The sequence below is a fragment of the Lucilia cuprina genome, chromosome 2 (assembly GCF_022045245.1).
Source record: "Lucilia cuprina isolate Lc7/37 chromosome 2, ASM2204524v1, whole genome shotgun sequence".
In the NCBI taxonomy this organism is placed as follows: Eukaryota; Metazoa; Arthropoda; class Insecta; order Diptera; family Calliphoridae; genus Lucilia; species Lucilia cuprina.
In genome coordinates, this window is record NC_060950.1 from 58,903,261 (window position 1) to 58,917,538 (window position 14,278).

At 30.2% G+C, this 14,278-nt stretch overlaps 1 protein-coding gene across 2 annotated transcripts in view; it reads left to right on the plus strand.

Annotated features, from left to right (window-relative positions):
* Positions 1-8,880, plus strand: part of LOC111681722 (unextended protein) — a 37,811-nt gene extending 28,931 nt beyond the window's left edge. Inside the window, exons 2-9 of one of the 2 annotated variants that reach the window (XM_023443613.2) lie at positions 4,311-4,833; positions 4,903-5,118; positions 5,212-5,385; positions 5,460-6,105; positions 6,174-6,440; positions 6,508-6,728; positions 7,800-7,910; positions 7,983-8,880. In XM_023443613.2, coding sequence (XP_023299381.2) covers positions 4,311-4,833; positions 4,903-5,118; positions 5,212-5,385; positions 5,460-6,105; positions 6,174-6,440; positions 6,508-6,728; positions 7,800-7,910; positions 7,983-8,228 — 2,404 coding nt within the window. In that variant the 3' untranslated portion in view covers positions 8,229-8,880. Of the gene's footprint in view, positions 1-4,310; positions 4,834-4,902; positions 5,119-5,211; positions 5,386-5,459; positions 6,106-6,173; positions 6,441-6,507; positions 6,729-6,785; positions 6,926-7,799; positions 7,911-7,982 lie in introns of those variants that run through there. The other variant, XM_046954810.1, reaches the window with a different exon arrangement.
* Positions 8,881-14,278: the final 5,398 nt, after the last annotated feature.

Sequence of the window (14,278 nt, forward strand, 5' to 3'; positions counted from 1 at the left end):
TAACAGTAATAAGACCGACTAAATTATTATAATTATGTACGTCAAAAAAAATTGTTATATAGATTATGATAACAGAATTGTCTTTGAATACAATTATATTAGTCAGCTGACTTTTAGAGTATGTATTTTAATTTATCTTATAATGAATTTTGTTTGCACATTTATCACTACGTATGACGATTAAGCTTTTCCTGGAAAATATTTACAGTTCTTTTCTAGTCTAAATTTTACATTTACGATTCCATTATATTCCATTATACATATTAATAATTACTCATTGTATGTAGTTGATCATAAAAATTCTCAAATTGCTTAATAATTGATTGTCAAATTCATATGTCTATTTTTAATAATTTTGTATTGAAATGATTTTAATAATTATTTTTTTTTTTAATTATTAAATTTAATTAATAACTTTATTTAATTGTTTATATAACAAGTATTTTTGTATTTATTAAATATACATATTTTTAATATTTTCATTTGTTATTCTGGCATACAAACCTCTCGAGTTCATTACAAAATAAATTGAAAATTGTCCACAAAAGTATTAAAGACAATTAATACCAATTGTGGCCAAACAAACCTATTACACAATTTACTAATAAATCATAAAACAATTTGTTTGTAGTTTTTTTTTTTTATTATTATATTAATTTTCTTATTATGTACGATGTACAACAATGGCACACCATGCAAGATCATCAAAATTTATCGTCTTTTTAAAGTTGCTGGTGCTTACGAAATTACAAAATAAATATGTAATATATTAAGGGCATTCATGATGTGTGTGGTGTTTTTATTTTTCCAACATCAGTTCTAGTTCAGTTCTGGTTCAATTCTAGTTCAGTTCTATTTCAGTTCTAGTTCAGTTCCAGTTCAGTTCTAGTTCAGTTCTACTTCAGTTCTAGTTCAGTTCTAGTTCAGTTCTAGTTCAGTTCTAGTTCAGTTCTAGTTCAGTTCTAGTTCAGTTCTAGTTCAGTTCTAGTTCAGTTCTAGTTCAGTTCTAGTTCAGTTCTAGTTCAGTTCTAGTTCAGTTCTAGTTCAGTTCTAGTTCAGTTCTAGTTCGGTTCTAGTTCAGTTCTAGTTTAGTTCTAGTTCAGTTCTAGTTCAGTTCTAGTTCAGCTCCTGTTCAGTTCTAGTTCAGTTCCTGTTCAGTTCTAGTTCAGTTCTAGTCCAGTTCTAATTCAGTTCCAGTTCTGTTCTAGTTCAGTTCTAGTACAGTTCTAGTTCAGCTCTAGTTCAGTTGTAGTTTAGTTCTATTTCAGTTCTAGTTCAGTTCTAGTTAAGTTTTAGTTCTATTCTAGTTCCGTTCAAGTTCAGTTTTAGCTTATTTTTAGTTCAGTTCTAGTTCAATTCTGGGTCATTTCTAATTCTGTTCTATTTTTATTATAAATCACTTCATGTCTAGTTCACTTCTAATCTAGTTCTCTGTTGCTTTACACTCGTTTTTTTATAATTCTCATCATCAGTGTTTGAGTTTAATTGAAATTATTCCTATTGTATTGTACATTCATACAATATTTTTTTTTTTTGTGCATACATATGTATTAATTCATCATTAATTTGTAACAAATATTTGTTGATTATTATCATTATATACTTGAACTAATATTTATTTAGTTTATTTCCTCATTTTCCTGTTTACTTTACCATCAATTTGCAACAAGATTAAATGTCGATTATCAATCAATTCTGACAAAGATGAGGACAAATTGTATTACTATTTAAACAACCTATTTTTAAACGCTCTACAATAATTAAGAGTATAATAAAAATAAATTTATAATTATAGCAACAAATCTTTTTCAACCGCACACAAAAATTCCTACAATTATCCAAGTAAAGTAAAGTAATGAAAATAAATCTCATATCAATATTCTATCAGAACGTGCTAAATTTCAATGACATTTTTATGACGTTAGAGTAGACTTGTAAAAAATATGATTTCAATTTTTTTTTAGTTTCAAACGTTAATAATCAAACTAGTAAAAATATTACTCTATAGTAGGAATAATACCCGTAATAAACACGTAGCTATAGCAACCGAAATAATGGCTATAGATTAAAGTTTTTAAAGGGGTCTGTAGTAGTTATAGATAAGAGCATGTTAGTAAATTAAATAGATTTTGGATTTTTTATACATACACATGTAGTATTTTCAATTTAGCGATATCTTATTTTTTGGCGGCTTTTAATTAGTTTCGAAATTATTTTTGATTTTTAGTAGAGGATATCGTTTATATCAAAGATAATACATTTAATAGCGCCAATTGATTCAATGGATGTAGAGAAGAACGAGAAGACCCTAGTCTATCTTAAAGACAAAGTATAATCTGGACCAACGTTAGGAGACAAATATTTTCTCTTGAACATATCCAGCTTTAGTTGACCTAAAAGTTGCATTGATTTTAGTAAATCCTAAAAAGTCTTAAAAGAATCAACTAGGCCTTATTGACTAGTTTCGTTAAAGCCACACCTTCTCCCATTTTAAAAAGGTTTGTGTCACCATCGAGTTCTGGTGTTACAAATCAGCATAAGTCATTAATTTTAGAACCTAGTCCTTAATCCATTACTATTATTTCTTACATTTACAATATAACATCACAAAACGCAGGTTGAACAAGCAACTTACATAAGTATGTCTTAGTCAAAATATTTTTGTACCAAATGGTCCAATTAAATGTCTGTGGCGTCAAGTAGCACCTACATTTGCATTGAATAGATAGTCACTAGGGAAAAGCCAGTATGGGCGGTTAATTCATTCGACACCTTCGAGTCACCTGGGCCGGATGGCATATTTCCTGCTCTACTGAAGAATTTGCCTCAGGACGCTTTATTTCTTCTGCTGCTCAGCATGCTTACCCTAAGGGTAAATCTGTTGTGAGTGCACTGCATGAGGTGGTAAGTTGTGTTGAGCACGACTTGAAGAATAGGTGTTACACTCTGGCTGCGTTTTGGGTTATTGAGGAAGCCTTCAATTATATAAGGATTGAGACTATTAGGGTGTCGCTTATAGGACTCGAAGTTCAGGACTTCCTGGTGAATTGGATTGTCTGCATTCTTAGCAGTAGAATTATTAACTCGATCCTGGGTATCATTGCATCTCCGCAAGCGGCTTTGGATATCATTCTGAACTTACAGCTATAGAACATTTTGTAGAGGGTGTGGCGGCTAGGAATCTACTAAGACTCCACGAGTCTTCGTTAGTAAAACCTTTGCTCGACAATCATAAAAAATGTTGTACGAAGTAGGTCCGCCTGATCAAGGTAATTCCCTTCGCGAAATTACGGATTATGATATCACGACTTTAGACTTCGGGGAAACACCTTTGATAGAATTTCCAACTAGGGATGATTGGCTTGTATCCGATAGACTGTTTGGTGGGTGTGCAGTTTTCATTGATGGGTCCAAGGCGGATATTAAATGGTTTTCAGACTTCCTGACGAATGTTTTGCAAACAGAGATCCTAGCGATCTGGAAATCGGTAAAACAGATACAGAATTATATCGATCCGGTGTCGGTTGTGACAATTTATGTTGATAGTCAAGCTACTCTTAGAGCATTGGATTGTCACAGATATTGATGACAGGGAAGGATGGTAAAACCACCCATTTTTAACTATAATAGGTTGATATTCGAATGAATACGTAATATCATTAATCAGTCCGCGAATATTAGATTGAATTGCAAAATATCAAAGGCCTTATGGCCAAAACTTGATATGAGTGCTACCGAAATACTTATAGAACTAAATAGACGCAACTTAAGAGTTCTGATAGCGATTCTAACTGGACACTGCTCAGTTAGAACCTTTGTCAGTAAGTGGAACAGAATTATACCAGACTATTGCAGGAAATGCGATGATAAGGAGGAAGTAGAGACAGTCGAGCATATTATTTGCCAATGTCCTGGGATACAGAAGCTCAGGCTGAAATGACTGGAGAATAAGTTCCATGGCGAATTGTCTCTATTACATATAATTATTTATTTATATATAATTATCTATTCACATATCTTCTTTACCTATTTACTTTATTCTTGTGTTGTTGTAGTGTTTTGGCTTTTATGTTTTGAATCTTCACTTCTTGAAGACAATCACAATAGACCTTATTGTCTCCCATGGAATATACACCGTTTTTACGGCGTATAACGCTTCTTAACCTAAACATAGGTTTTGTTTATTAATGTTAAGAACATATTCTAAAATATTCAAATGACTGCCCTGCTCTAGGTTGAGTCACATTTATATATAAGTATATTTCTCTCTCATAATTAAAACATGTCTTTCTTGCTCTCTCTTATTTCAGTATTACTTATCGCCAGGTAAATCCTTTAATTATTACCGGCTTTAGATTAGAATCTAGCACCCATGAGGTAGAATATGATAATGGTATACCCAGTGTTATGAGTGAAACACCATTTACGATACGAATTTTTGGTAAAGGCATCACGGAAGATACGTTAATAGCTTTTACCAACGAACCCAATGAAGCCGGTACACATTGTCAATTTCCTGCCACACTGCTATACAAAATAGTACCTGGTACGGCTAATGAAAATACTGCGCTCTATGAGGGATCATTGCCAAAATCGAAAAAAGATTTTTATTTATGTGCAAAAATCGACCCGAATGAATTTATGGAAGGCCCAAAAGGAGAACCTATAACATTGCAATATCAGTGTACCGATTCCTGGTGTATTATACGTAGTCATGAAAGTTTTCTACCACTATGGGTGTCCATTATTATCATATTGGTGTGCTTATGTTTTTCGGCTTTATTTTCGGGGTTGAATTTAGGTCTCATGGCTTTAGATCGTACAGAACTAAAGGTGGGTTAATACTTGAATAAAACCAAAAAAAAAAAATAAAGATTTACTGTTTTTTTTGTTTTATTAAAGATTTTACGTAATACTGGCTCCGATAAGGAACGTGAATATGCTAAGAAAATCCAACCCGTTAGAGATCAAGGTAATTACCTGTTGTGCAGTATACTGTTGGGTAATGTGTTGGTTAACTCAACTTTTACCATTCTCTTGGATGGCTTAACTTCTGGTCTAATTGCTGTGGTGTTCTCTACAATCGCTATCGTTATTTTTGGTGAAATTACACCACAGGTTATTTGACATTTTATATTTATTATTTTCACCTTATTGCATTGTAATGATTACATTTTCGATTTTATAATTTTATTTCAAACGCAACTTTAGGCCATTTGTTCGCGCCATGGTTTAGCGGTGGGTGCAAAAACTATTTTAATTACGAAAATGATTATGATTATAACATTTCCACTCTCATATCCGACATCGAAAATTTTGGACGTTCTATTGGGCGAAGAAATTGGTAATGTTTATAATCGAGAACGTCTTAAGGAATTGGTTAAGGTAAGTTTGATTTTGTTTAAACTCTGTAAGGCTTAATTGGTCTGATGGAAAAATATTTATAACTTTTCACTCAGGTTACTACGGGCATTAATGACTTGGACAAGAATGAAGTCAACATTATATCCGGTGCCTTGGAACTGCGTAAAAAGACTGTTGCCGATGTTATGACACATATCGATGATGCCTTTATGCTGCCCCTAGATGCTACATTAGATTTTGAAACGGTTTCGGAAATTATGAAATCCGGTTTCTCTCGTATACCCGTTTACGAAGGTGATCGTAAAAATATTGTTACTCTGTTGTATATCAAAGACTTGGCATTTGTTGATCCCGATGATAATACGCCTCTACGTACATTGTGTGAATTCTATCAAAATCCTGTACATTTTGTCTTCGAAGATTATACGCTCGATGTTATGTTTAATCAATTCAAAGATGGTACTATTGGACATTTGGCCTTTGTACATCGTGTTAACAATGAGGGTGATGGTGATCCATTCTATGAGACTATAGGTTTAGTAACACTAGAAGATGTTATCGAAGAATTGATTCAAGCAGAAATTGTCGATGAAACAGATGTTTTCGTAGATAATCGCACTAAGGTTAAACGTAATCGGAATAAGAAACAAGATTTTACTGTATTTGCTGAACGTCGTGAAAATCAAACTATACATATATCACCGCAATTAACTTTAGCCACTTATCAGTACTTAAGTACTTGTAAGTATAATGACGTCAATATGTTTCGAAATAATTAAATAAAATTTTTGCTTTCCTTTTTTTTGCAGCTATTGATGCTTTTAAAAAAGAAGTTATATCCGAGCAAATTTTGCGTCGTTTACTTAATCAAGATATTGTTCACAGTATAAAATGTAAGGGTAAAGAGAAAGATGATCCTAGTCTTTTCATATTTACACAGGGTAAACCTGTTGATTTCTTTGTACTTATTTTGGAGGGTCGTGTTGAAGTGACGGTGGGCAAAGAAAGTCTACTCTTTGAAAGTGGTCCTTTCACCTATTTTGGTACTCAAGCTTTAATACCCAATGTAGTTGTGGGTAAGTGCTGGACTCCTTTTTAAAACATTTCACATTTTATTTCTTTAAATCTTTTTTTCTTCTTCAGATTCTCCCTCACAAATGGGTTCCTTACAGTCTTTAAATTTAGACTCTAAAACTCGTCAGACTTTTATTCCTGATTATTCAGTACGCGCTGTTTGTGATCTTGTTTATATAGCCATTAAGCGTAGTTTATATTTGACTGCCAAAAAGGCTACTTTACTGGAGAAAACTCGTAAAGCCGGCACTGAGCCCAATAGTGTTGATATTGATGATGAAGTAGAAAAGGTTTGTTTTTATTTGTTAAATAAAAACTTGCACAATTTTGAAATTTATATTTTGTAGCTTATAAAAATTGATTAAGAAATCCTTTAAAATTAAGAAAGAAGCAGAAGAATTTTGAAAATGTGACAAATTCCGTGTTCAAGTAACGTAATATTTGAATAGAAGATGCTTCAAAAATTCAAGATTTTAAATCAATTAAGATGGTATAATGATAATAATAAATTGTTTTATTTAAAATTTATTTTAAAGATAACGTTTTTAGTGAACATACGGTTGTCAAGTTTTGTTTTAGTTCAGTTCTTGTTTAGTTCTAAATCAGTCCTAGTTCAGTTCTAGTTCAGTTTTAGTTCAGTTCTAGTTCAGTTTTAGTTCAGTTCTAGTTTAGTTCTAGTTCAGTTCTAGTTCAGTTCTAGTTTAGTTCTAGTTTAGTTCTAGTTCAGTTCTAATTCAGTTCTAGTTCAGTTCTAGTTCAGTTCTAGTTCAGTTCTAGTTCAGTTCTAGTTCAGTTCTTGTTCAGTTCTAGTACAGTTCTAGTTCAGTTCTAGTTCAGTTCTAGTTCAGTTCTAGTTCAGTTCGAGTTCAGTTCTAGTTCAGTTTAAGTTCAGTTCTAGTTCAGTTCTGGTTCAATTTTAGTTCAGTTTTAGTTCAGTTCTAGTTTAGTTCTGGTTCAGTTCTAAATTAGGTATAGTTCAGTTCCATACCAACTCTTATTCAGATTCAATAAAGTTCTATTTCAGTTCTACATCTGTTCCACATCAGTTCCAATTCAGTTTTTGTTCAGTTAAGTTCTAGTTCTAGTTCAGTTCCAGTTTAGTTCAGTTCTAGTTCAATTCTAGTTCAGTTCTAGTTCTGCTCTAGTTCAGTTCTAGTTCAGTTCTAGTTCAGTTCTAGTTCAGTTCTAGTTCAGTTGTAGTTCAGTTTTAGTTCTGTTTTAGTTCAGTTCTAGTTCAGTTCTAGTTCAGTTTTAGTTCAGTTCTAGTTTAGTTCTAGTTCAATTCTAGTTCAGATCAAGTTTAATTCTAGTTTAAGGATTAATATAATTTAAAAATTAATATATAATTTTATTTCTTACAGTTGTTACACTCCTTACACGATGATGAACGACCGAATCATATACGCGGTAGCCAAAGTATACGCAAAACTTCAACAGTTGTTGGCAGTAATACTGCATCACCTTCATTTAATGTAAGTCAATAATATAATAATATATTCCACTTTATTATTATTTAAATAAATCAATTAAAATTTTCTAAATAGGACTTTTCACAGCAAAGTCGTAGTATAGCCGCTGCCACTACCCAACACAATTCACAGGGCAGTAATAATGATGTGGTATCGCTAAGTAGTCTTATGACTTCCGAAGCGGCTGCTATTGATTACAATACCATTGAACATAATAACGATAGACAGAATAATGGGGAAAAGGTAAATAATAATGACGTGGTCACAACACCGCTGTTGCCCAAAACAGATCTAAAGCACAATAATACCAATTCAAAATAACAGAAGCCAACTTAACAGCAGACCCTATTGCTGTTAATAGTTTTTAACAAATATTTTATAAGGTTTGCTTAATACAAAAGAAAAAAAAACGAGCAAAACAAACAAACAAACTTTAAGCCGAACAACAACCAGTTATGCACTTCAAACTTAAAGAAACCTTCCCCTCCTAAACTAAACTAAATTAATAATCCCTTATTATACGTATAGTTTATGAATATATAACTACTACTAGCTATATTAGTATAACAACTAAACTATTAAATTAAATTAATTTAAATCTTTAAAGGTAGTGTGTTAATTAAAAGGAAACAAATGTCTTCGTATTTTGTCTTTAATTATTTAATATATTTACTATTATTACTATAAACAATCCCTGTAAACCCTCGTCCTAACATCTTTTCTCTTTTTTACAAGTAAAACTTTAAAGAAAAATACCAAGCAATCGTTTAAAACTAGAACTTCCTGTTTTAAGTTTTTTTTTAAGTTAGAAAAAAATATGTGATTTAGTTTTTGATTCGAAAACAACAAAAAAATATATATATATACTTTTAGAGCAACCAAAAAAAATTAAAACTAAACGAAATTTGAAAATCAAAAAAAAAAAATATGATAATAGAACATAAAGGTTATGATAATAATTATGACATTTAATTATAAACTAATAATATATATGTAAAAATATTATATCTTATTTCAAATTTAATACCTCATTGCGTACAACAACGTTTCTTTTTTTATATATAAATATATAAATATTTACAAAAACAACAACACACAGAAGACACACCATATATAAAAAAGATGAAATAAAACACGAAGAAAAGTATATTAAATTTGTACGTGTTTGCAAAACAAAAATACTTATTTATGTACTTAAGCATATACACAACAATTATTATTATAATTATTACTATTATTATTATTCTTATTATTATTATTACTATTATATAAGACAAATATGTATGTTTAAAAACTAATTATTCAAGTTTTAAAATCAATTTCATTTCATTTATTTCTTTAACTGTTAACAAATAGAGTGTTTGTCATAAATATTTGTCTGCTTTTGTTAAAATATTAGTTATTTATAAAATAATTAATTTATTTTGCTTATATCTTTATATATATTTTTACTATGTTTCCGTACTTGTTGGCAGATTTACAAGATTTAGTCAGTTTATATACACTAAATAGCAAAGTACATGTATTAAGAAATATGTAAAGATGGTCCCAAAATGGAAGTTGCTAGTGATATCGTCCTGACGTCAATATTTGGAGAGCTGAATCAAAGGAGGTTTTGAGTTTTTTTAGACTACTGACTAGACTATACACTTAACCATAGACTAGATCGTAGACGACACTAAAGTTAAGATTATAAACCAAACTATAGACTAGATCATATACTATAGACTAGATCATATACTATAGACTAGATTATAGACTAAACTATAGACTAGATTAAATACTAGATCATAGACTAGCCTACATAGTATACTATAGACTAAACTTAAGATCAGTCTATAGACCAGATTGTAGACTAGACTATAGACTAGAATATAGATCAGACTATAGACCAGATTGTAGACTAGACTATAGACCAGATTGTAGACTAGACTATAGACCAAATTATAGACCAGATTGTAGACTAGACTATAAATTAGACTATAGACTAGACTATAGACTAGACTATAGACTAGACTATAGACTAGACTATAGACTAGACTATAGACTAGACTATAGACTAGACTATAGACTAGACTATAGACTAGACTATAGACTAGACTATAGACTAGACTATAGACTAGACTATAGACTAGACTATAGACTAGATTATAGACTAGACTATAGGCTAGACTATAGGCTACACTATAGGCTAGACTATAGACTAGACGATAGGCTAGACGATAGACTAGACGATAGGCTAGACGATAGGCTAGACGATAGACTAGACGATAGACTAGACGATAGGCTAGACGATAGGCTAGACTTTAGGCTATAGACTAGAGGCAAGACTATAGACTAGACTATAGACTAGACTATAAACTGGACTACAGACTAAACTACATACTAGACTATATACTAAACTATAGACTATAGAATATACTATAAACTAGACTACAGAGTAGACTATAGACTAGACTTGAACTACACTATAGACTAGAATGTATACTAGACTATAAACTATACTATAGACCAGATTATAGACTAGACTGGATAATATACCAGACTAGACTATAGATTTGACTTTAAACTGTACTCTAGACCAGATTAAAAACTATACTGAACTATAGACCTGACTAGACTATAAACTATGCTATAGGCCTGACTTTGGACAAGACTATAGGTTAGACTATAGACTAGACTTTAGAATAGACTCTAGACTAGAGTCTAGGCTAAACTATAGCCTGGACTATAGACGAGACAATAGATATTAAAAATATTGGTAAACCTTTAAAAAAATACCTTTTTATCCCTTGATCAAGCTCATTAAATATTTTAATCCACAATAGAAAAAAAATTAAAAATGGCATCATAAAATAAACCAAATTTTAATTTTTTGTGGAAACATCGGTTTCTTATTTTTCTCCATACAAACGGGATCATACTAATAAACATATGTAACTAAATTAAAAAAGAATATGATTGTTAAAATTATTATTCGTTGCTTGTTTGGATTATTCTACTGTTTTTTATTTTTGTTATTTTTTGGTACTAAATCTGTCAAAGTACGGCAACGCCTTTGTTATTACTATGGAATTTATGTTTTTTATATTTTTCTATTCAAAAAAAAAAAAAAATAAAAAATTTGTTACTGTTTTTCCACATATGGTTTTCTTAAGCAATTGGTAAACGTTGTTTTGGTATATTAAAAAAAAACAAAAAGAAAAATTTCAAGTTACACCTTTTCAGTTTAAGGAAAACAAATTTCAATTAATATCTTTACTAAGCGAAACATTATTCGCAGAACGAAAATAATAAAACCAAAATATTCGAAAGAAAGTAGCCTAAAGTTCTTTTGAAATTTTCACTCTTGCCATAAAATAAAACTTCGTTATTAATTTTTTTTGAGATATTATCTCCTTAAGTTTGAAAACCAACAGTTTTTGAACTTAACAGCGCAAAGACAACATTATTTTGACAATTTTTATATCATCTGAAAGTCTAGTTCAAGTCGATTGCAAAATAAAGGTTTAACATCTGTTATTCTTTAGTATCATAGCTTTGAAGTACCACAAAACAGATTCGGAGTTTGCTCATTTTAATACTTTAGAAAAGTATAGATTGATTTTTGGGTTAAAAATTTGTTGAGAAGATTTGTACAGAAGAGAGACCTACAAAAAGAGTTCGTTTTAAAAAAAGGTTAAGCAAATTTTATAATATTTCTTCAAATATGTTATTGTATTGTCATCAGGAGTCAAGACAGTCAAATATCAGCTACGTTTATTCCAGCCTTTAGAAATGTTCACATTTTATTCTAGAAAAAGTTTTGCTTCAAGCTATCTATATCGTATATAGATATAAATACGTGATACTCGCAATGATTGGTAAAAACAAGTATGAATTTATAGTCGGACATTGCCGACCATATGATACCCTACACCAGTCAGTGTGGTTAAATTTTAAAATTTTTTTAAATAAAGCATTTAATTTGTTTCATTGTGGAATATTTTTACTTATTGTTGACAAAAAAGAGAGATTTTGTACAAGAGGGATCATAGGGGAGAAGGGGTAAATATGGGCCTATCCTTATAAATTTTGGTAGATGAATTTACATCTACTACAAAGTCATTTATGTAGATTTTAATCGTTTTATAAGTAATTATAAGTTAATTTTGACCATCAAGTCATTTTCTGAAGGGGAGTCTGTATGGGGGCTAGAGTAAAATGAGGCCCGATCACGATAAAAAATTTGTATTGTCAATTATTGTTCTATAAAACTAATTTTTGCTGATTTTCGTTGACATTATAAAACATTTAACGTACTTATGAGCCTAAAGGCCCGATTCGGGGGGTACGGTTGTATGGGGGCTAGGAGAAATAATGGACCGATTTTAATAGCAATCGTCCTTGAACCAAAAAAAGAGTATGTGCCAAATTTCATCAAATTATCTTGAAAATTGCGACCTGTAGCGTGCGCAAAAGGTTTACATGGACACACAGACAGACGGACGGACAGACGGACATAGCTAAATCGATTCAGAAAGTGATTCTGAGGCGATTGGTATACTTTAAGGTGGGTCTAGAACCAATATTTTTGGGTGTTACGAACTTCAGCACAAACGCATAATACCCTCCCCACAATAGTGGTGTAGGGTATAATGATAGGATTGGAAAATGCAATACTATTGTAATTTTAAAGTAATTTTTGAACTCAAAATAACGAACTTTTTTATAAACTTTTACTTCAAAGTCCATAAGCATGTTAGTAGTTAAGCTATTCAAGAGATGAGTGTGTGTGGATTACTCATTAGAGTTATTCATAGATCATGCAGCAGACCATGCAATTTACATAGTCTAGTCCATACACTAGTCAATAGAATTATTCAAAGAATAGTCAAAAGTCTTTTAAGTTACTAGTCTGTGGACTAAGTAATCGATCAAAAGAACTGAAAAGCAAATAAGTATTATTAATATTTAAAAAAAAGTAGATACCTTCATGAAAATAGTACCATTTCAGAATTTCCAATATTTCATGCCTGTACTGCTAGTCAAAAAGTTAAGTTCAATGCCGTGTATTAGTCTAGCATTAGTCATGCAAATTCCAGTTTTCTATTTGGAACTGTCATATGCTCTTTAGGTGAGAGAGAGAGAGAGAGAAAATTAGCAATATATTTTTTATAATGCAGTAATGCCGAACACAAATACGTATTGCTTATGACTCCAGTTTTATTGAAATAACTTGTATATCGTTGCATAACCTAAAGCGAAAACATACTCGAAAAGCTGAACAGGACTGATTATTTGTCAAGTATTACTACGATATTAATAACTTTCTAAGCTTCTACGAAACATATGACCATCTAACATCATTAGATCGACTATCAGAAAAAAAGTTCTTGTGTAACGCCTTTCAAACTTATATTTTCTCAAGGGCTATTTTTAAAATCATTTCTTTACTTATATAACATATCTTTTCTTATATCACTAATAGTGTTCAAAAATATATCGACGCCTTTAAACACTTTTGCCATTTGCTTTTAAGTATTTCTTTCTGTTATATATTATTTCTATTTTAATTCCGTTACACTTTCTAGTTTAAATTTAAGTCTAAACGCCTTTAAACTTGTGTCTTCTTCTTTCATTTTTTTTTTTTTGGTAAATATTATAGTTGTTACTGTAAAAATTCTTAAGATTATAAATCTTATATAATTTTTATTATAATTAGTAATTATAATTTTTTATTATTATTATTGTTTATTTTGTGAAAATAAAATCTAAATTTATAACGAATTTAATAAAAAAGAAAAAACTAATTAAAAAAAGCTACTTAAAAAAAAATTACAAAAAATTCTTTTGTTTATAACAAATTGCATTATTAATATAATGTTTATAAGTTAAAATGTATTTAAAAAAATTGTTTTCCTAAAAAAAGAAAATATTAAAAACCATACAACAAGTCGCAAATAATATTAGTTAAAGTAATATGCAGCTTTAAAACTGAATAACGAACAAATGCTGAACATGGTTATGAATTTTTTTCGTTAAATTTAATTAAAATTTTTTTTAATGTATTTTAAAATAAGATCTAATAAAAACTAATAGATATTTGTTGCCTGCGTTAAGTATATTTAATATTAATTTAAATAAATAAAAAAAAATGTTTAATTCACAATGAAACTATGACTTTTATTTAACAAACTTCTAGAGGAATTATTTACCATTTTGCTTCTTGAGGAAAAGAAAAACAATTCTTTCGTAAAAGAAACTACTACTATTATCCTCTTATGAAGGAATTGTGAAACAGCATATTCTGGTAGCAGCATCAACGCTTGATTTGTTTTCGCATACGATTCCCTAATATATAGGATTTTAAAATCGGTGGATTCTATATT